The 23,908-nt window shown below is 43.7% G+C and overlaps 1 protein-coding gene across 2 annotated transcripts in view; it reads left to right on the top strand.

Moving 5' to 3' along the window:
* The window catches only part of TGM6 (transglutaminase 6), a 53,829-nt gene extending 34,408 nt beyond the window's left edge, over positions 1-19,421 (top strand). Inside the window, exons 10-13 of one of the 2 annotated variants that reach the window (XM_063702512.1) lie at positions 1,858-2,199; positions 15,097-15,251; positions 15,544-15,677; positions 17,154-19,421. In XM_063702512.1, the coding sequence (XP_063558582.1) occupies positions 1,858-2,199; positions 15,097-15,251; positions 15,544-15,677; positions 17,154-17,307 (785 nt within the window). In that variant the 3' untranslated portion in view covers positions 17,308-19,421. The remainder of the gene's footprint in view (positions 1-1,857; positions 2,200-15,096; positions 15,252-15,543; positions 15,678-17,153) is intronic. The other variant, XM_031004984.3, reaches the window with a different exon arrangement.
* The last annotated feature ends 4,487 nt before the right edge of the window (positions 19,422-23,908 follow it).

Consider the following 23,908-nt stretch of genomic DNA (forward strand, 5'->3'; position numbering starts at 1 on the left):
CAGAGTGGAAACAGAACTGGAATGGGATGGATCCTACATTCCCAGGAAGGGAGGGGACGTTCTTGATTATCGTGCTCAGTGCCTTGCTTGTGGGCCTCTTGTCCCCACTTTACAGATAGGAAAACTGAAGCTGGCAGGGACAGAGTAATGAAAACAGTAATAAAAGTTCACACACTGACCTCATGGTGAGGCGGTTTGTATGGTGGTCTGATGGGGGAAGAGAGATGAGAGAAGAGGACAGATTCCAGAGCCTAAGGAGGATGCTCAGCAGGACCTGGTGAGGGCTCTGTTGTGAGTGATAAACGCGAGAGAAGAGTCAAGAACACCCCCAGGCTTCTGGCTTGTACACCTGGGCTCATGGCTGCACCGTTGGCTGGGATGAGGAATGCTGCTGGGCAGTTGGTGGGTTTGGTTGGATTTGAGGCACCTGTGAGACACCTGGGGGGCGCTGTCCGGTTCTTTGTATTGTTCTGGAGCTCAAAAGAGAGGTCTGCGCTAGCAGTGGGGAAAGTGGTGTATCAGGGGCCCTAAACTCACATGTCTACAGGAGCCCCACCGATAGAATCCCATGAGTGAGAATTGCAGGGTGAAGATCATGGACAACCAGAGAGTGCATTCCCTCTAGTGGGGGCTGCTATTGCTCAACTCTAGACTGAGGTAGGGCATGCAGGCTTAGCCCAGGAGGGTTCCTGGCATCACCCAGGAAAGAATTCAAGGATGAGCCAGTGGTGTTAGCCACTTTTCTTAAAGCAGCAGTGTGCAGCAACAGCAAAGGTGCTGCTCCTTGTGGGCCAGGGCTACCCCATAGGCAGTATGCCCAGCATAGCAGCTCTGAGTGACAGAGTGAGATCCTGTCTCAAAAACAAACAGACAAACAAAAAGTACTACAAATATACAGAAACCCCGACAGTGTGACATTGGCATAAGAAGGGACATATAGATCAAAGAAATTGAACTGAGAGTCCAAAAAGAAGCCCTTAAAATTATGTTCAATTGATTTCTACATGGGTGTCAAGACAATTCAATGGAGAAAGAATAAAAATAGTCTTTTCAACAAATGGTGTTGGGACCGCTGTATACCCACATGCAAAAGAATGAAGTTGTTATACCCTACAGTTTTGTAATCATATTTATACTCAGTTTTAATTACATGCAAATTAAAGGGCAGATTATGCAGAAATTTTTAGGAAAAGGGTGGTAACTTCCAGGTGATTGCCTTGAAAAGGGGTAGTAAGTTCTGGGTGTTGCCATAGCACTGGTGGGCATGTCTTATAGAGAAGTGCTTTTGCCTCCTCCCTGTTTCCATTCGTCTTTAATCTAGTCCTGAGTTTGAGCCCCAGCTCCTGAGTCAAGTCCCGCCTCCTGCCTCAAGACCATTATTGCCATGTAGAGAGTGATAAGGGAGCATGAATGGAATTTGGAGCTTTACTGCCTGGTTCAAGTCCCAGCTGCCTCACTTACCCCATAAGCTGTGTGATTGAGGAGTTACTTTACTTCTCTGTGTCTCGGCTTCCTTGTCTGTTAAATGTGGGTGATGATAATACCTCTGTAGTACCTCCTAGAGAAAAAAAAATACAGCACCAAGTGCTATAGTACACATAGCAAATCTGCAAAAGTGCTAGCTATCATTATTATATGAGGCTTTTGACCCAGCTGTCAGAGAAGCTGGAAATTTGCATTTTTATGTGAAATTTCCTGGCAACTGATTTAAAACTTTATTTACATAGAGAATCAAACACAAGGCATGTGGCGCCGGTGTGCATATGGCTCTTGAACTGCCAGTTTGACTTCCATGAGCCATGGTAAATTAAAGGAGCAAGGGGGTGCCTGCCGCTGACGTTGTGTGATGTCCTGCAGGGTCCCGGAAAGAGAGGCAGGTGTACAGCAAGGCGGTGAACAGGCTGTTCGGCGTGGAAGCCTCTGGAAGGAGAACCTGGATCCGCAGGGCTGGGGGGCGCTGTCTCTGGCGTGACGACCTCCTGGAGCCCGCCACCAAGCCCAGCATCGCTGGCAAGTTCAAGGTGCTAGAGCCTCCCATGCTGGGCCACGACCTGAGACTGGCCCTGTGCTTGGCCAACCTCACCTCCCGGGCCCAGCGGATGAGGGTCAACCTGAGCGGTGCCACCATCCTCTATACCCGCAAGCCAGTGGCAGAGATCCTGCATGAATCCCACGCCGTGAGGCTGGGGCCGCAAGAAGGTAAGTGCACCCTGGCTTGGTGGAATCAGGCCAAGCCACCTCCTTTTACAGGAGGGTTGTGGAGGTCAGGGGGATTTCCCAGGACTGCATTCATCCCCAGGAAGGAAGGGGACATTCCTGAGCACTGTGCTCAGTGCCTTGCCTCTTGTCCCGACTTTAGAGATGAGAAAACTGAGACTCGGAGGGGCAAAACAGTAATAACAGTAATGCAAGTCCATATGCATCTGGTGGCAATCCGATGAAAATGTGATTTATAGTTTCTATTTTTTTAATTAGAATGAATATTTACACACCAAATAAATACATGCTGGGGGTATTTCAGCATATATGGAATATGCCATGCATTACTTTTCTAAAATCCAAAAAAAATCTGGAGCCCATTTGGCTCCAGGTGTTCTGTGGGAGAGGGCTGGACTGGTAACAGATGGTTTTCTTTGTTTTGGTTTTCGGGTTTTTTTGAGACAGAGTCTCACTCTGTCACCCAGGCTGGAGTGAAGTGGTGTGATCTTAGCTCACTGCAACCTCCACCTCCCGGGTTCAAGGGCTTCTCTTGCCTCAACCTCCTGAGTAGCTGGGACCACAGGCGTGCACCACCACACCCAGATAATTTTTGTATTTTTAGTAGAGAGGGGGTTTCATGATGTTGCCCAGGCTGGACTCGAGTGATCTGCCCGCCTTGGCCTCCCAAAGTGCTGGGATGACAGGCTTAAGCCACGGCACCAGGCCAGAGATGTTTATTAAGTGCTTAAATGTGCCAAGCCCTGTCCCAAGAATTCTGCATGTGACAGCATAATCCCTCCAGCCACCTTGTGTGTGGTACTAGTGCTAGCTCCATCTTTGAAAGGAGAAAACTCACACCAAGAAAGGTGAAGTCACGAGTTCAGAGTCACACAGTCAGTGTGCATAGTTGCAGGACCCAAATCCAGGCAGTCTGGCATGAGAGACACACTCCTGACCAAGACCAGGAAGGGGCAAAGCCAGGGTTCAAAGCCAGGAACGTTGACCACAGTGCACATTTACTCAGCTGATGCAATTGCTTGACTGCAGGTTATGGAATGGTCAGGTCAGCCCACACCAGATATGCTCAACACACCTAATGGTACATTTGCCTAAAATTTATCCTTAGTATTTCATAGCAGAAGAGAATGGTTTCAGTCTTTTTAAAGGTTTTTGTATTTTTTTAACTGACCTTATTCCAACTGTTTCTTTAAAAATATATTGAGGCCGGGCGCGGTGGCTCATGCCTGTAATCCTAGCATTTTGGGAGGCCAAGGCGGGTGGATCACGAGGTCAGGAGATCGAAACCATCCTGGCTAACACGGTGAAACCTCATCTCTACTAAAAATACAAGAAAATTAGCCGGGCATGGTGGCACACGCCTGTAGTCCCAGCTACTCAGGAGGCTGAGGCAGGAGACTCACTTGAACCCAGGAAGCGGAGGTTAAAGGATTTTTTCGTAATACTTGAACACATAGCACTTCATGGATGATTTATTAAATGTATCCTCTTTGATTATTCTTGCACTTTTTTCCTAGTCTGTCTGTCTGTCTTTTTGCCCGTATCTCTCTCTCCATCTGTCTCTCCTTCCCTGTCTCTCTCTCTGTCTCTGTCCCTTTGGCTTTTTCATCTGTCTCTCTATCTCTCCTCTCTCTCTCTCTCTCAGTCTATCTCTGTATCTCTATCTCTCCTTTGCCTCTCTCTCCTTTCACATACCTTCTGAATTCTAAGGATTCAATTAAACAAAGAAATTGTTGCTCTGGGCCAGTTTCTGGTGAGTGAAGCTTGTGGATTTTCACAGGGTGTGAAAATGTATGAAGGAGGTGTCACACTTTTTTAGCTTTTTTTGTCATTTATTTTTCACAAAGTCTAAATCACAAAATAACACTTCATCATAAAATTTTAATTAACACACACTTCCCTCTGGCTTTCAGCAATTTTTTTCATATTAAAAGTAATACATATTCATAAAAATTTGGAAAGCAAAAGAGAAAAATCACCTATGATTCTACCACCCACCTACAAACTGTTAATGTATTTTACTTCCAAATCCTTAATGCCTGTTTGCTTTTTGAAAAACAGTTCTGGTTAAATATTGCAAATAGTCATTAATGCCCTGCTCTTTTCATATTGCATTGTATTTTAAATATTTTTATAAGCTCCTCACAAACATCATTTTAATAGATGTTTAAATAAATAGAATTTAACAGATCTTTAAGTAAATATATGGTGACCTATCTTTTCTTTTAGGTAGTTATCAGCTTATTGCTATTAAAAATAACACTAAACTTTTGTTTATCTACAGAGTGTCAGGTAAGCAAGTGAACATTTTGATGCAAAAAGAAATCTTTTTTTTCCTCTGGATTTTGGACTTTTGTTAGACTATATCACAAAAGTGAAATTCTTGGGCCAGGCACAGTGGCTCACGCCTGTAATCCCAGCACTTTGGGAGGCCGAGGCAGGTGGATCACGAGGTCAGGAGATTGAGACCATCCTGGCTAACACAGTGAAACCCCGTCTCTCCTAAAAATACAAAAAAATTAGCCGGGCGTCGCGGCATGCGCCTGTAGTCCCAGCTACTCAGGAGGCTGAGGCAGGAGAAAGGCGTGAACCCAGGAGGCAGAGCTTGCAGTGAGCCGAGATCGCGCCACTGCACTCCAGCCTGGGCAGCAGAGCGAGACTCTTGTCTAAAAAAACAAACAAAAAAAAAGTGAAATTCTTTGGCCAAATGATAGACTATTAAAACATATAATTTATTAAATTATTAGGTTTTTAAGTAGTTTTAGGTTTTCAGAAAACTTTGAGTGGGAAGTACAGAGAGTTCCCATATCCCTGCCCACCACCACGCCTCTCCTCCTGTTATTAACATCTTGCTTTAGTGTGGTACATTTGTTACAATTAATGAGCCAATATTGACACAGTATTATTAACTAAAATTCATAGTGAATATTAGGGTTCACTCTGTGTTGTGCATTCTATGGCTTTTGACAAATGTATAATGACATGTATCTAACATTCCACAGTCATACAGAATAGTTTCACCCCCCCAATATCCCCATGTTCCAGCTATGTGCTCCACCTATTCATCCCTCCTTCCCTTGCCTGAACCTCCAGTGACCACTGATCTTTTTACTGTCTCCATACTTTTGCCTGTTTCATGATGTCATCTAGTTGAAATCATACAGTGTAATTAAGCTTTTTCAGATTGGCTTCTTTCACTTAGCAATATGTATTTAAGGATCCCTTACGGTTTTTGTGTCTTGATGGGTCATTTCTTCTTATTGCAAAATAGTATTCCATTATATGGATGTACACAGTTTATCCATTCACCTACTGAGGGACATCTTGGTTGATTCCGAGTTTTGGCAATTATGAATAAAGCTGCTTTAAACATCCTTATGCAGGTTTTTGTGTGGGCTTGAGTTTTTAATTTTTTTTTTTTTTTTTTTTTTTTTGAGACAGAGTCTCGCTCCGTCACCAGGCTAGAGTGCAGAGGTGCGATTTTGGCTCACTGCAACCTCCGCCTCCCGGGTTCAAGTGATTCTCCTGCCTCAGCCTCTCGAGTAGCTGGGATTACGGGCACACACGACCACACCTAGTTAATTTTTGTATTTTTAGTAAAGACAGGGTTTCACCATGTTGGCCAGGATGGTCTTGATCTCCAGACCTCGTGATCCACCTGCCTCGGCCTCCCAAAGTGCTGGGATTACAGGCGTAAGCCGCCGTGCCCGGCTCGAATTTTCAGTTCTTTAGGTAAATACCAAGGAGCACAATTGCTGGATCTTATGGTAAGAGTATGTTTTGGTAAGAAACTGACAAACTGTCTTCCAAAGTGGCTGTATCATTTTGAATTCCCACCAGGAATATGTGAGAATTCCTGTTGTTCCCTATTCTATCCAGCAGATGGTATTGTGTGTTTTGGATTACTGACATTGTAATAGGTGTGTAATAGTATATCAGAGTTTACTATTCACTAATGACATATGACATTGAGCATCTTTTCATATACTTATTTGACATCTGTATCTCTTCTTTGGTGAGGTGTCCAGATCTTTTGCCCGTATTTTAATTGGGTTGTTCATTTTCTCATTGCTGGTTTTTAAAAGGTCTTTGTGTATTTTGGATAACAGTCTTTTATCGGATGTCTTTTGCAAACATTTTCTCCCAGTCTGTGTCCTCTCTTCCCAGTCTCTTCACAGTGTTTTCTGCAGTGCAGAGTTTTTAGTTTTAATAAAGTCCAACTTATCAATTTTTTCTTTCATGGATCATGCCTTTGGTATTGTATCAAAAAAAATTACCGGCTGGATGTGGTGGCTCACGGCTGTAATCCCAGCACTTTGGGAGGCTGAAGCAGGTGGATCACTTGAGATCAGGAGTTTGAGACCAGCCTGGCCAACATGGTGAAACCTCATCTCTACTAAAAACACAAAAAGTAGCTGGGCGTGGTGGTGGGTGCCTGTAATCCCAGCTACTCGGGAGGCTGAGGCAGGAGAATCGCTTGAACCCGGGAGGCGGAGGTTGCAGTGAGCCAAAATCACGCCAGTGCACTCCAGCCTGGGCGATAGAGCAAGACTCCATCTCAAAAAAAAAAAAAAATATTACCAATCTCAGGTCATCTAGATTTTCTCCCATGTTATCTTTAAGAGTTCTGTAGTTTTGCATTTTACATTTAGGTCAATGATTCAGTTTAGTAAATTTTGTAAAGAATGTAAGGCCTGTGTCTAGATTGTTTTTCCCTGTGTGGATATCCAGTTGCTTCAGCACCATTTGTTGACTATCTTTTCTCCATTGTATTTCCTTTGCTACTTTGTCAAAGATCAACTGACTATATTTGTGCAGGTCTATTTCTGAACTCTCTTCTATTCCATTGATCTAGAGGCATACCTCAGACATATTGCAGGTTTGGTTCCAGACCACCACAATAATAGGAATATTGCAATAAAGCAAGTCACACAAATGTTTTGGTTTCCCAGTGCATATAAAAGTTATATTTACATTATACTGTAGTCTATAAAGCGTGCAATAGCATTATTTCTTTTAAAAAATATATACACCTTAATTTTAAAATACTTTATGGCTATAAAATGCTAACATTCGGGGCCAGGCACAGGCGGTGCATACCTGTAATCCCAGAACTTTGGGAGGCTGAGGCAGAAGGATCACTTGAGCTCAAGAGCTCAAGACCAACCTGGGCAACATGGTGAAACCCCATCTCTACAAAAAAAAAAAAAATAAAGGAAGAAAACAAAAAAAATTAGCCAGGCATGGTGGTACACACCTGTTGTCTCAGCTACTCAAAAGTGAGGTGGGAGGATCACTTGAGCCCGGGAGGTCAAGGCTGCAGTGAGCTGAGATCCTGCCACCGCACTCCAGCCTGGGTAACAAAGGGAGACTCTTTCTCAAAAAAAAAAAAAAAAAGTTAACCATCTGAACCTTCACTGAGTCATAATCTTTTTGCTGGTGGAAGGTCTTGCCTCAATGTTGATGGCTGCTACCTTAGTTGGTAAAGCAGTGGCAGGGTTTGACAGGATTGACTCCAAGTTTGAAAGAAGTTCTACTGTGAGTAAAATGCTATCAAACACCATCGCAACACTACTACCTGATCAGGGTAGAGGTTGCCAAAGGTTGGGGTGGTTGTGGCCATTTCTTAAAATAAGACAACAATGAAATTTGCCACATTGAATGACTTTCTTCCTTTCACGAAGGATTTCTCTGTAGTATGCGATGGTGTTCGATAGCATTTTACTCACAGTAGAACTTCTTTCAAACTTGGAGTCAATCCTCTCAAACCCTGCCACTGCTTTATCAACTAAGTTTATGTAATATTCAAAATCTTTTGTTGCCATTTCAACAATGTTTAGAGCATCTTCACCAGGAGTAGATTCCATCTTTGAAAAACACTTTCTTTGCTCACACATGAGAAGCAACTCTTCATCCGTTCAAGTTTTACCATCAGATGGAGCAATTCAGTCACATCTTTAGGCTGCACTCTAATTCTCTTGCTGTTTCCACCACATCATCAGTGACTTCCTGCATTGAAATCTTGAATGCCTCAAAGTCATCCATAAGAGTTGGAATCAACTTCTTTCCAACTCCTATTAATGTTGATATTTTTACCTCCTCCCATGAATCATGAATATACTTAATGGTGTCTAGAATGGTGAATCTTTTCCAGAAGGTTTTCAATTGACTTTGCCCAGATCCATTAGAGGAATCACTATCTATGGCAGCTATGACTTTATGAAATGTATTTCTTAAATAAAAAGACTTGAAAGTTAAAATTACTCATTGATTCATGGTCTGCAGAATGAATGTTAACAGGCATGAAAATAACATTAATCTCATTGTACACCTCCATCAGAGTTCTTGAGTGACTAGGTGTATTGTCAATGAGCAGTAATACTTTGACAAGAATCTTCTTTTCTGATCAGTAGGTCTCAACAGTTGGCCTAAAATATTCAGTAAACCATGCTATAAACAGATGTGCTATCATCCTGGCTTCGTTGTTCCTTTATGGACCACAGGCATAGTAGATTTAGCATAATTCTTAAGGGCCCTAGGATTTAGAAATTTAAATGAGCATTGGCTTCAACTTAGTCACCAGCTGCATTAGCTCCTTAATGCACAGAGTCAGCCTGTCCTTTGAAACTTTGAAGCCAGGCATTGACTTCTGTCCCGCTATGAAAGTCCTAGATGGCATCTTCTTCCAATATAAAGCTATTTTTTCTACATTGAAAATGTGTTGTTTTATGTAGCCATCTTCACTAATGATCTTAGCTAGAGTCTCTGCATAATTTGCTGTTGCTTCTACATCAGCACTTGTTGCTTCAGCTTGCACTTTTATGTTATAGAGATGGCGTCTTTCCTTAAACCTTATGAACCAACCTGTGCTAGCTTCAAACTTGTCTTCTGTAGCTTCCTAACATCTCTCAATCCTTATAGAATTGAAGAGAATCAGGGCCTTGCTCTGGATTAGGCTTTGGCTTAATGGAATGTTATGGCTCGTGTGATCTTATATGGAGATCACTAAAACTTTCTCCATATTAGCAATAAGGCTATTTTGCTTTCTTATCATTCCTATGTCACTTTTAGTTTCCTTCAAGAGTAGCACTTTTAATTTCCTTCAAGAACTTTCCCTTCACATTCAAAACCTTGCTGTTTGGCACAAGACGCCTAGCTTTTGGCCCATCTTGGCTTTCTATGTGCCTTCCTCACTAAGCTTAATCATTTCTAGCTTTTGACTTAAAGTGAAAGACACGTAACTCTTATTAACTTGAACACCTAGAGGCCATTGTAGGTTTATTAATTGGCCTAATTTCAATATTATTGCGTATCCGGGAATAGGAAGGCCCAAGGAAAGGGAGAGAGATGGGGAAATGGCCAGTCAGTGGAGCAGTCAGAACTCACACGACATTTATTAATTAAGTTCAACATCTTACAGGGCATGGTTTGTGGTGCCAGCAAACAGTTACAATAGTAGCCTCAAAGATCACTGATCAAGGGCTGGGCACAGGGGCTCATATATGTAATCCCAATCCCAATCACTTTTGGAGGCCAAAGTGAGAGAACCGCTTGAACCTAGGAGTTTGAGACCAGCTTGGGCAACACAGCAATACCCCATCTCTACAAAAAATTAAAATAAAAAATACCTGCTGGGTGTGGTGGCATGCTCCCATAGTCCTAGCTACTTGGAGGCTGAGGCAGGAGGATTGCTTGAGCCCAAGAGTTGGAAGTTTGCAGTGAGCTATGATCACACCACTGCACCTACAGCCTGGGTGACAGAGCAAGACCTTGCCTTAAAGAAAAAAAAAAAATCACTGATCATAGAAGCAAACACATGCTCTTGGAAAAATGGCTCTTATAGAGTTGCCTGACTCAGGGTTGCCACAAACCCTCAATTTGTAAAAAATGCAATATCTGCAAAGTACAATAAAATGAAGCACAATAAAATAAGGTATGCCTGTCTTTGTCCATTCTTTCACTAATACCACACTGTCTTGATGACTGTACCTTTATAGTAAATCTTAAAGGTACCTGAAGTCAGGTAGTGCCAGTCCTCTAACTTTGTTCCTCTCCTTCAATATTGTACAATTGTACAATTGTACTGACTACTCTGGGTCTTTTGCCTCTTGACATAAACTTTTTTATGTCATGGCTCTTTAAAAAAATCTTAATTGATATATCATAGTAGTACATATTTTGTGGGTACACATATTTTGATACATGTATAGAACGTGTAACAATCAAATCAGGGTAATTGGGATATCCATCACCTTATACATTTATCTGTATCTTTTCTTCGTGTTCAAAACAATACAATTTATTTATTCTAGCTATTTAGAAAGGTACCATAAATCATTATTAACTATAATTTCCCCACTGTGTTATGAAATATTAGAACTTATTCTTTCTAACTATCTTGTACCCATTATCCAACTTCTCTTCATTCCTGCCTCCCACCCACACATAAAGTTTGAATCAGTTTGTCAATATCCACAAAATAACTTCTTCAGATTGCATTGAATCTAAAGATCAAGTTAGGAAAAATTGACATTTTGACAGTATTGAGCCTTTCTATCCATGAACATGGAATATCTCTCCATTTATTTAGTTTTTTTATTTCTTTCATCAGAGTTTTACAGTTCTTCTTGTGTAGATATTGTACATATTTTGTTAAATTAATGCCTAAGTGTTCCATTTTTGGTGGTGCTAACATAAATGGTATTATGTTTTTAATTTTAATTTCCAATTGTTCATTGCTGGTATATAAGAAAGTGATTGACTTCTGTATATTAGTAATCTTATACCCTGTAACCTTGCTATTACCACTCATAAGTTCAAGGATTTTTTGTTTGTTGTTGTTGACAATTCTTTTGGATTTTCTACATAACAATTATATCATTTGTGAACAAAGACTGTTTTATTTCTTCCTTCCCAATCTGTATACATTTTATTTCCTTGTTTTATCTTATTGCATTAGCAAGGACTTCCAATATGATGTTGAAAAGGAATAGTAAGAGGGGACATCCTTGCCTTGTTCCTAATCATCATGGGAAAGCTTCCAGTTTGTCACCATTAAGGACAATGTTTGCTGTAGGTTTTTTGTAGATGTTCTTTATCAAGTTGAGTAAATTCCTCCTCTATTCCTAGTTTGCTGAGAGCTTTATCAGGAATGGGTGTTGGATTTTATCAAATTCTTTTTCTGCATCTATTGATATGATCATGTTATTTTTTCCTGTTGATTTGATGGACTATATTAATTGACCTTTAATATTGACCCAGCCTTACATGCCTAGAATAAATCCCACTTGATCATAGCATGTAATTTTTTATACATTGTTGATTCAATTTACCAATATTTTGTGGGAATTTTTGCATCTATGTTCATATTGGTCTGTAGTTTTGTTTTTCTTGCAATGTCTTTGTCTGGTTTTTGGCATTAAGGTAATGCTGGCCTCATAGAATGAATTAGGAAGTATTTCTCTGCTTCCATTTTCTGGAAGAGATTGTAGAGAATTGCTATAATTTTTTTTTCTTAAATGCTTGGTATAATTCACCAGTGAACCCATCTGGGATTCATGTGTTCTGGTTTGGAAGGTTATTAAGTACTGATTCCATTTTTTAATAGATATAGGCCTATTCATGTTGTCTGTTTCTTCTTATGTGAATTTTAGCAGATTTTTTTCTTTCAAGAACTGGTCCCTTTTATCTAGATTATCAAACCTGTGGGCATAAAGTTGTTCATAATATTCCTTTACTCTCTGTTTTTTTCCTAACTCCCCAAACTTGTTACCTTTACTATCCTTTTAATGTCCGTGGAATCTGTAGAGATGTCCTGTCTTGCATTTATCATATCAGTAACTTGTGCCTTCTCTCTTTTTTTTCTGAGTCAGCCTTGCTACAGGCTTATTGACTTTATTGATCTTTTCAAAGAACCAGCTTTTGGTTTTGGTGATTTTCTCTATTGATCTCTGATTTTCAATTTTACCGATTTCTGCTCTAATTTTTATTATTTCTTTTCTTCTGCTTAAGATGAGTTTAACGTGTTCTCCTTTTTATAGTTTCCTAAAGCAGAAGTTTAGATTATTGGTTTTAGATCCTTCTTCTTTTCTATCATATGTATTGAATATTATAGACTTCTCTCTAAGCACTGCTTTTGCTGCATCCTACAAGTTTGTGTGTTGGGGGAGGGGTGTTTGTTTGTTTGTTTTGTTTTGCTTTTCAGACAGAGTCTCATTCTGTCACCCAGGCTGGAGTGCAGTGGCACAATCATGGCTCATTGTAGCCTCAACTTCCCAGGCTCAGGTGATTCTCCCTCCTCAGCCTCCCAAGTAGCTGAGACTACAGGCATGTGCCCACAAATTTTGATAAGTTGTAGTTTCATTTTCATTTACTTCGAAATACTTTTAAACTTCTCTTAAGACTTCTTCTTTGTCCCATGTGTTCTTCTAGAATTGTGTTGTTTAATCCCTAGTATTTTAGATTTTTCAGCTGTCTTTCTGTCATTGATTTCCAGTTTGATTTCATTGTGTTCTGGGGGCATATATCGCATAATTTCTATTATTTTAAACTTGTTAATGTGTCATTTATGCCACAGAATGTGATCCTTTTTGGTGAATGCTCCGTATGAGATTGAGAAGAATGCGTATCCTGCTGTTGTTGGATGCAATATTCTACAGATGTCAGTTAGCCCAGCTGAGTGATGGTGCTATTGAGAACCATTGTTCTAGGGAAAGGGGTCTCAGCTTTTATTAGATTGTTAGTGGTGTCTATGAGTCAGAGAACTTCAAAAAGCCCTGATGCAAACATTTTAAAGGGCTACTTTTCTCCTCCTTTCTCCCAGGGTCTGAGCTGATGCCCAAAGCTCTGCTCATGTGTATCATATGGTGGCATATGATGGTTCTTCATGCTGGAGACTGAGAATTTACATTTCTAACAAGTTCCCAGGTGACGCTGATGCTGCTGGTCCCAGGACCACACTTGGAGAACCGTGGTCTATCACCAAGCAAGGAGTAAATGATATAATGTATATAAAGTATTTGGCATCATTCTTACTACCTAATGAACATTCAATTTATGTTTATTATCAGTGTTTTTGATATTATTATCAATAATAATATATTATCAATAAAATAATAAATCAATAAAATAAAAATAATAATACCCGCTCATGGAATTGTTTAAGGATTAAATAAGTCAATCTGTGAAAGCGCTTCCAAGTGCAGTACACTTTAATCCCTTAGTAAAACTTAGCTTTTATAATTATAATTATTATTGTTATTGTTATTGCTATTTTGAGATAGAGTCTCTCTCTGTCACTCAGGCTGGAGTGCAGTGGCGCAATCTCAGCTCACTGCAACCTCCACCTGCTAGGTTCAAGCAATTCTCCTGCCTCAGCCTCCCAAGTAGCTGGGATTACAGGCACACATCACCACGCCCTGCTAATTTTGTAATTTTTTTTAGTAGAGACAGGGTTTCAACATGTTGGTCAGGCTGGTCTCGAACTCCTGACCTCAGGTGATCCACCCACCTTCGCCTCCCAAAGTGCTGGGATTACAGGCGTGAGCCACGGCACCCGGCCTATAATTATTATTTATTACTGTTATTGTAATAAAGGTTCTTCCAATAATGACCTACTGAACTAAGGGAGCCCATAAAACAAACTCATACTTTAACACATGAATCAGCCTACTGGCATTCAGGAGAATCTACGATATGCAAAGCCCTGGGGTAGCAGAGCACATAAGCCAAGTTGAGCCCTTTAAGGACCTTTTCCATGAGTTAAAAACTCAGATGCCTTCAGAGTCAGGAAGAAAACAGAAATAAAGGAAGCAGTGGGAGTAGAACAATAGGGAATGAGAGGGCCTGGGAGCAAACCAGAAAGAGCACATTGAACCTAAAAGAAAGAATATGTAGTAGTCAGAAAAAAAAAAAAAAAATATGGTCCAGGCATGGTGGCTCACACCTGTAATCCCGGCACTTTAGGAGGCCAAGGCGAGAGGATCATGAGGTCAAAAGATCGAGACCATCCTGGCGAACATGGTGAAACCCCATCTGTATTAAGAATACAAAAATTAGCTGGGCATGGTGGCATGTGCCTGTAGTCCCAGCTACTCAAGAGGCTGAGGCAGGAGAATTGCTTGAACCCAGGAGGTGGAGGTTGCAGTGAGCCGAGATCATGCCACTGCACTCCAGCCTCGCGACAGAGCGAGACTCCATCTCCAAAAAAAAAAAAAGACTGAGGTTTATGGTGATCCATGCTTACAAGAAAAGAACACCTAGGCAGGATGTTTGTGACTGGTGAGAGGGAGACAGAGATGGCCAGGACCACAGGAGCTCAGAGCGCATGAGAGCACTGGGAGGAGGTGTCAGTGAAGACTTCCCTCAGTTGGTGGGGCTGACCAGGACTGGGCCTTCATGGAGGGGGGCATTTAGAAAAGTTGTAGGGAATTGGCCTCACAGGATTGGAAGATTGAGGCATGCCTTTGGTCTTCCTCTTCTCTGTGCCTAGCACATAGTAGGTGCTCAATAAACAGAGAAGGATGGGATGAATGGTTGATGGGCTGAGAGACTTCCATCTTGAATAAGTAGGGAAAGCTTGGAAACATCTCTGGGGGCTCTTGGAGAAATTATCTGGTATTGTGGTAGCCCCCTGACCTAAATTTGACTCCCACCTCATCTTAATTTCTTGGTTTACTTCCTATATGAGTTTGAAAAGGAAAATACCCACTCTGGGCCTTAGGTTTCTTCATCTGAGAACTGAGGAAAATAAAGCCTGTCTCAGAATGGTTGCAAGGACCAGAGAGAAAGGAGCTATTAGTTGTGCATTCCCTTCCTTCTTCCCAGTGCCATTGAAGAAAGACATGAAGCCCCAACTCCCACTTCTGCTTTCCCTTCCAGAGAAGAGAATCCCAATTACAATATCTTACTCTAAGTATAAAGAAGACCTGACAGAGGACAAGAAGATCCTGTTGGCTGCCATGTGCCTTGTCACCAAAGGAGAGAAGCTTCTGGTGGAGAAGGACATTACTCTAGAGGACTTCATCACCATCAAGGTGACCTCAGCCTGCATCTACCATGCTGTTCCTAGTGGCACCCACTCCCCAGAGCTGGGGGAGGGCATCAGAAGTGGGGGGGTTTGTGCCTTTAACTCCAGCTTTAGCTCTCCAGGGTGGGAGGAGTGGGTTGGACATAAGGGGATGGGTGCAATAGTGGCACTCAGCAATGGGGTATATGGAGGCGGGGGTGGACATGACTAATGATCCATCCTCTAACTCAGCCAGGACCATCGGTTTCCTGGAGGGAGGAGGGGTAGGCGCGATGGCTCATCGGTGTTGTCCCCTTCAGGTTCTGGGCCCAGCCATGGTGGGAGTGGCAGTTACAGTGGAAGTGACAGTAGTCAACCCCCTCTTAGAGAGAGTGAAGGACTGTGCGCTGATGGTGGAGGGCAGCGGCCTTCTCCAGGAACAGCTCAGCATCGAGTAAGTGCCAGCCTGGGGGGCTGGCAGGGAATGGGGCTCCCTTCCTTGTGGATGAGCCAGAGAGAAGTTGCCAGGGATGGGGGTGTGAGAGAGATTCTGGACACCCCAGGAACCAGCCCACAGACTATACATATCAAGCCTTCATTCACTTATTTATTCCTTCATTCATTCAATCATTCATTTACTCAAATTATATAACTCATTCACTCAGTCATTCACTCAGTCATTCACTCATATCATTCATTCATACTTTCATTTATTTATCCATTTATTCACTCACTTTCATTCATTTGCTCTCCTTCACTCATTCATTCATGCATTCTTCAATTTGCTTACTCATTTATTCACTCATTTGTTCATTTTTTCATTCACTTATTCCTACATTTATGCTTCACTCATTCATTCACACATGTTCCCATTCGTTCATGGATTCATTTATTTACTTATTCATTGTCAATCATTCATTCACTCCTTCATTCTTCCATTCATCCACTTGCTACTCACGTGGTCCTTGATTATACTGACCTGTACTCTGGCCCATGTGTAATTGTTAGGAACACTAAGATGGACAGAAAGAGTTTTGCCTGGAGAAGGGCTCTCAGATACAGATGGCCCTTCACATGAGGACAGTGTGATTTGTGAAAAAGATCTTGTCCAAGGTCTGGGGGAGCAAAAGCAGCCCTTAAGTGAGGGTGGGGCCAGGAAGAAGTCCCAGTGGAGCTGGTGTTTGAGCTGAGCCTTAAATGATGAATTGAGATTTTCAGGTATCAAGTAGTAAGGACGGTTTGCCAGGCAAAGGTCTTGGTGTCAACACCTGATGGCTGATGTTGTCAGGGAATTTCTCCTGGAAAAAGAGAACTTGATTTGGGCCTTGGGTGGATTGGAATAAGAAAGGCATCCTAGGTGGAACAGAGCAGATGAAAGCCCAGAGGAGGGAAGTTCAGGGCACAGACAGAAAACTAGCCTGGCTAGATGGGAAGAATGTGGGTGGTAGAAGAGAAAATTAAATTGGAAACATGTTTTTTTGGTTGTTGTTTTTGTTTGTTTGTTTTTGAGACAGAGTCTCACTCTGTTGCCCCAGCTGGAGTGCAGTGGTGCAGGCTTGGCTCACTGCAACCTCTCCCTCCCAGGTTCAAGCGATTCTCCTGTCTCAGCTTCCTGAGTAGCTGGGATTACAGGTGTGCACCACTGCACCCGGCTAATTTTTGTATTTTAGTAGAGATGAGGTTTCACCATGTTGGCCAGGCTGGTCTCGAACTCCTGACCTCAGATGATCCACCTGCCTCAGCCTCCCAGTGTGCTGGGATTACAGGAGTGAGCCACCGCACCTGGCCTGGAAACATGTTGATAAGGCTTGAATGTCAAGCCACAAGGTGAACTTGATCCTGAGGAGCCTGGGGAGCCGTGGATTGGCAGGCCAGACTCAGAATGGCAAGAGGACTGACAGTCTGCCTTTCTCCCCTCCTTTTCCTCCAGCGTGCCTACCCTGGAGCCTCAGGAGAGGGCCTCAGTCCAGTTTGACATCACCCCCTCCAAAAGTGGCCCAAGGCAGCTGCAGGTGGACCTTGTAAGCCCTCACTTCCCAGACATCAAGGGCTTTGTGATCGTCCATGTGGCCACTGCCAAGTGATGGATCATGAGGGACTGAGAGGGATGGATTCAGCCCGTGTCCTCCTCCTGCCCATTCTCTGTCTCTTCCACATGGGAGCCAGGAGGCCTCAGTCAATCCTGCTTCAACCTCTGCCCTACTTCGTAAACTTAGGCAAGTTCCTTCTCCTCCTGGGCCTCAGTTTACTCTTCTGTAAAATGAAGTGTTGCACTCAGTAATCCTTAAACTTTTGGACAACCATAGATGATGTAAGAACCGAGGGAGCCTCTCCAACCTTCGTCTCTCATCCCCATGGCTGGGAGGTTGACAGATCCGAGCATCAGAGAAACCCTGGCCCACTCAGCTCTGCCGTCTTCCGCCCTGCCACCTCGCTGTCACCCTGGCTGACCCTTGGACTCTCCTTGCTTTTCAAATGCCCGGGCCACATCAAGAGCCAAGGATCCTCCCCACAGTCCTGACAGAGAATCCAAAAGTATCAGAGCTGGAACATAACCATCCCTCAACACTCCCATTACAGAGAAGAAGGAAACTTACAGAGGCCACAGGGTGAGCTAGAGGCAGAGTGGAGGCCCATGTGTGTGCCATTTATACCTCCTAAGTCCTGATCCTAAAAAGCATTAGATTTTAAGCAAAGGGAGATTTTCCCTCAGTGAAGACACAGGCCCAGGATCTGAGGGGCGATTGCTGCCTAGGATAATCTTAAGAAGATAAAGGAAGGGTCCAACCTGGATTGCATTCCTCTAAAATCTGCAGCCCCAAATCCGAAGAGGGCCAGTGACTAACAGCACAAACAACAGCAAACACCTCACAGGGCTCAACTTACACAATTCTGACTGAACAATTAAAGTTGAGAAAATGTTTCATTCAATGGGTGCCAAAACTGTTGCCCCCAGATCAGCTGCAAACAAGAGCAGAGCTTTCCGTGGAAATTGTAAACAAGGGATCAAGATCCCGAAGCATTTCTTCAAAGAATTGTAACAGGATGGAACATGGCTTTACCAGTACAGTCCTAAAGACAAAGCACAATCGAAGCAATGGCTACCAAGAGGGGGAAATGGTTCAGTCAAAGCAACAGTGGACCAGCCGGCCAGGCGCGGTGGCTCACACCTGTAATCCCAGCACTTTGGGAGGTCGAGGTGGGCGGATCACTTGAGGTCAGGAGATCGAGACCTGCCTGGCCAGGTGAACCCCATCTCTACTAAAAATACAAACATTAGCCAGGTGTTGTGGTGTGTGCCTATAATCCCAGCTACTCGGAAGACTAAGGCAGGAGAATCACTTGAACCCAGGAGGTGAAGGTTGCAGTGAACCGAGATTGCACCCCTGCACTCCAGCCTGGGCAACAGAGCAAGACTCTGTCTCAAAAAAAAAAAAAAAAAAAGTGGACCGGTCAGGTACAAAGCTTGTAGAAACTGTTTTTTGGGATGCTCAAGACATTTTGCTTGTCGGTTTTCTGGAGAACCAAAGAGTAACAACACCTGCTTATTATGAGTGTTTTGATAAAGTTAGCTGAAGCTTTCAGAAAAAAAACCAGAAAAGCTTCACCAGAGAGTCCTTCTCCACCACAATAATGTTCCTGCTCATTCCTCTCATCAAACAAAGGCAATTTTGTGAGAGAGTTGACTGGAATTCATTAAGCATCCACCATACTGTCCTGATTTGGCTCCATCTGACTTCTTTTTATTTCCTAATCTCTTTTTTTTTTTTTTTTTTTTGAGACAGAGTCTTGCTCTGTCACCCAGGCTGGAGTGCAGTGGCGTGATCTCAGCTCACCGCAACCTCTGCCTCCTGGGTTCAAGCGATTCTTCCACCTCAGCCTCCTGAGTAGCTGGGATTACAAGCGTGTGCCACCATGCCCAGCTAATTTTTGCATTTTTAGTAGAGATGGGATTTCACCATGTTGGTCAGGTGTGTCTCAAACTCCTGACCTCAAGCGATCCTCCTGCCTCAGCCTTCCAAAGTGTTGGGATTACAGGCATGAGCCACTGGGCCCAGCCTGTTTCCTAATCTTAAAAACAAAATCTTTAAAGGATGCCCATTTTTCTTCAGTTAATTGTGTTAAAAAAAAAAAAAAAAAAGACTGTGTCGACATGGTTAAATCCCTTGGACCCTCAGTTATTTAGGGATAGACTAAATGGCAGGTATTATTATTTACAAAAATATCTTGAACTTGACAGAGCTCATGTTGAGAAATAAAGTTTCTACTTTTTATGCTTATGTTTTAATGTTACTTTTCCATGAACCTTTTGAAGTCCCCTTGTAGGTGTTTAGGGAGGGGAATGTAGCTGAAGGTGGTGAGGGCCACCTGCCACATAGCTCTGTTTCCAGTACAATGCTCTTGCCCTTGGCGCCTTCGAGTAGCACTTTAATGGGACAAAAGTGGCCTCCCTGGTTATTCCAGCCCCAGTGGAAAGCAGAAGCTGCCCCAACAGCCAATGAGAAAGCCCTGCTTGTGAGTGGGAGAGGTAGAGAAATTGACAGAAGACAGCTTAGAAGTCCAAGGGAGAGTGTGAGTGGGAATGTGGTTTTGGAAATTACAAAGAAAAATGTGCAGGTAGGGAATTCCTTTCAGCTGGTAGGGCAAGACCCTGACCATGCGCTTAACACAGGAAGGGCAGAACAGGTAGTTCAAGACTGAGAAAAGCCTTCTTAGAATTTGCTGGCCATGGGACACTCAGAAGGACACCAGCAACAGGGCTTTACTGAGTCTCAGGACTCCTGCTTCCATTGAGTCCCCCTGTCTCTTAAACACTATCTGAAACTTCATGAAGGCCCTTGACACCAAGTTAGGTCAGGGATCTGAGCTTTCACATACCAGAGGGGCCTCCAAACCTTTAGAACAGAGGTTGGCAAACTTTTCTGCCAATGACCAGATAGGAAATATTTCAGGCTTTGCAGGCCATAGAATCTCTGTTACAACTACTCAACTCTGCTGCTATAGCATGAAAACTGCCATACTTAGTGCATAAACAAATGAGCCTGGATGTGTTGCAATATGTTGCAATAAAGTTTTATTTACAAAAACAGGTGGCAGGCCAAGTTTGGCCCACAGGTTGTAGTTGACTGACCTTGCCATAGAACAACACATTGCTTCAAATCTTGCTCCAGGACTGAGCTCTGACACCAGGCTACACCTTGCCCTAGCATCAAGCCCAAACCTGAACCAAGGCCAAGCCCTTAACAAGCCCCGGACTGAAACTAGGATGAGGCTCCAGCTTGTGCTTGTGACCCCAAAGACAGCCGTGACTCAGAGGCTAACTAGGTCATGACCCTGATGCCAGATGAGCCCTAGACCTTGGCCTCACACTAAGCCCTGGATCCTACCATAGCTAAATCCTGACTTGAGTCTGGCTCTAGACAGAGCTCGGGCTCCACGTAGAGTCCTGGTCCAGTACCAGACAGTCCTGACCCCAGACTGAGCGCTCATGCCAACCTCAGATGACTGAGCTCCAATCCTGACTAAGTGAACCCTGACCCCAGACTAAGCCCTAACCTCAAACAGAGCTCTGATCCAAGACTGAGCTCTGAGCCTACACTGAGCCCTGATTCAGGCTTTGGCTGACCCCTGAACTCACTCAGGTCCCAGATGGATCTGGCCTTAGCTTTGGATTTCCATTCTGATCTGAGTTTCCCCACATCCCTGGTCACGGGGTGAAGAGAGCCTGTCCCTGAGCCAGGGATCTGCGCTCACCTTCCTTTCCCTTTGAGATACTTGGGTAGAAATATTTGAGAAGCATGGTGACCCCCTGGATTTTTTAGCTCTGTCACGCTGTGAGAATCTGCATTCATAGCCCAATCCTTATGGAGCGACTGACCAGGGATCCCTCCTCTCATCATGCGGGTTCCTTTCTCCCATTATGCATCTGCCACAAGTGAAAGGAACACTGTAAGCATCTTCCCTGGAACAGGAGGCCATCTGTCTCTCCACATGTAAAGATGCTCCTTCCCGCAGGGAGGCTCCACGTGTCCCAGATCCATTTCCCCTTGTGATGGCTCCAGACACATCCTTCCAGCAAATGCCAGCTATCTGTATGCCTCGAGCTCGGCTGTTGCAGGCTGAGTTCCTAGAAAGCTGATTCTGAGATGGAGTTTAGGATGCAGGATGTTGATCAAAGAGTGATCTAGGGTTCAACACCCATGGAAGGGAGTGGGGGAGCATGAGTGCACAGAGGAAGGAATCGAATCATGGTGCAGGCCCAGAGACAGCCTGTCCTGACCCCAGGCAGCTCTGGAGCTAGAATGGCCTATCTGAGTTGTCCAGTTTGGGCCAAGATGGCTGGGCCTTCCTATGCCTGCCTTTGTTAGCGATTCACCCAGGAAGGGACGTGACCTTGGCTAAGACAGCTCTCTACAGCAGGGGCCAGCCCTGGAGCAGCTGACAGCTAAGGGTCATCTGCCTGCAGCACTCACAGCAGTTTGAGGAATGAGCCCTCCATTGAGGGGGTTCTGAGCCATGTGTCTCCATGTCCCCCACCTACATTCTGTCAAACCCCAAGAACAGAGCAGTGACATGATAGGTTGCCTAGGCTTGTGCTCACAGAGATTATCCTCTAGCTGGTGGAGACAGGTGTTTAATCACATTTGAAAAGATATGAAAAGTACAGTGAGAAATAAAAGTAAACAAGTAGACAAATTCGTGAATAAATAAGCTAATTAAATTTAGTGAATAAGTGCCAAAAAGAAAATAAAAGTGACAGCCACCTCTCCCTGAGTGGTGGAGTTAAGATAGCCCTATAGCCTTACTTTATTTATTTATGTTTTTTATTTTAGACAGACTCTTCCTCTGTTGCCCAGGCTGGAGTGACGTGGTGCAATCTTGCTTCACTGCAACCTCCACCTCCCGGGTTCAAGCAATTCTCCTGCCTCAGCCTCCCGAATAGCTAGGAGTACAGGCACACACCACCACACCTGGCTAGTGTTTGTTTGTTTGTTTGTTTTTCTTTTTTTCTTTTAGTAGAGACAGGGTTTCACCGCATTGGCCAGGCTGGTCTCGAACTCCTGACCTCAGATGATCTGCCTGCCTCAGCCTCCCAAAGTGCTGGGATTACAGGCCTGAGCCACTGCACCCAGCCAAGATAGCCCTACTTTGGATGGAGGTACCAGAGAAAGACTCTCTGAGGAAGTGATGTTTGAGCTGAAATGTTAATAATTACAATAAAAATAACGATTAAAATTTAACTTAGTTAACGTGCTTCCTACCTGCCAGGAACTGTTTCAGGTGCCTTACACATATTTATTTAATTTTCATAGTAACGTAAGAAAGTAGGTGCTATTATTCTTTCCTCTTTCCAAATGAGGAAACTGAGGCACAGAGAAATGAAGCCACTTTATACACAATTGCAAGCACATAAGATGCAGACCTGATATTTGAACTCAGGCCAGCAGAGACTGTACTCTCAGCTGCTATGCTTTACTGCACACGAAGAGCCAGCTGTGCAAAGACGTAGAGAACTGTGTTTCAGGCAGAGGCCACATGCATCAGTTTGAGGCCTTTTCAATAACACTCATGGGGAATCTCTTTTCCCACAAAGTCTTGTGGGGAGGGTGACCCGTGGCTCCCATCTCCCACTGCCCCTTTCTCTTCCTTAGGCTGAGGAAGACAGATCTTTCTGCAGCCTGCCCTCAGTACAGCCCACAGTGGGTGCCTTGACTCAGATGGTACATATGCTCCCTCCTGGAACTTGGATCTTAAGAGATCAGAATGGAGAGAAGCTTCAGAAGGCACTAAAGGTGGCGGTGGTGGTAGTGCCCTAGGCAGTCTTCTAACCAGGTGATTTCTGCTGATACAGTTGCTGTATTCCAGTTACCAATTGCTGGGTAACAAGCAAATGATAACTTAAGCCTTAAAATAACGATAGTTATTGGCCAGGCATGGTGGCTCATGCCTGTAATCCCAGCACTTTCAGATGCCAAGGTGGGCGGATCACCTGAGGGTAGGAGTTCCAGACCAGCCTGACCAACGTGGAGAAATCCCATCTCCACTAAAAATACAAAAATAGCCGGGCGTGGTGGCGCATGCCTGTAATCCCAGCTATTCGGGAGGCTGAGGCAGGAGAATCACTTGAACCTGGGAGGTGGAGGTTGTGGTGAGCCGAGATCACACCGTTGCACTCCAGCTGGGGCAACAAGAACGAAACTCCGTCTCAAAAAAATAAATAAATAAAATAAATAATAATAATAATGACAGTTTGTTCTTGAATCTGCAATTTGGGTGGGGCTTGGTGGGGACAAGTCATCTCTGGTCAACTCAGCAACAGCTGGGGTGGCTCAAAGACTGGAGGCTGGAATCATCTGAAAGCTCATTTACTCACCTTGCTGGTGGTTGACGCTGGCTGTTGGCTGAGCCCTAAGCTGTGGCTGTCAGCAAGAACACCTACCCATGACCCCTCCACGTGGCCTGGGCTTCCTCACAACATGGTAGCTGGGTTGCAAGGCCAAGCATATCCAGAGAGAAGGAGCACCAGAGGAAAGCCATCTCGCCTTTATGGCCTTGTGTTGGAAGTCACCTAGTGTTGTTTCTGCCACATTCTATTCATCAAGGCAGCTCCTCCCTGTTCCAATAGACTGCAACACATCATAAGAGGTGGAAAGATTCTGGAAGAGCTTATGGGACTGGAAATAT

Source organism: Gorilla gorilla, chromosome 21, assembly GCF_029281585.2.
Source record: "Gorilla gorilla gorilla isolate KB3781 chromosome 21, NHGRI_mGorGor1-v2.1_pri, whole genome shotgun sequence".
NCBI lineage: Eukaryota > Metazoa > Chordata > Mammalia > Primates > Hominidae > Gorilla > Gorilla gorilla.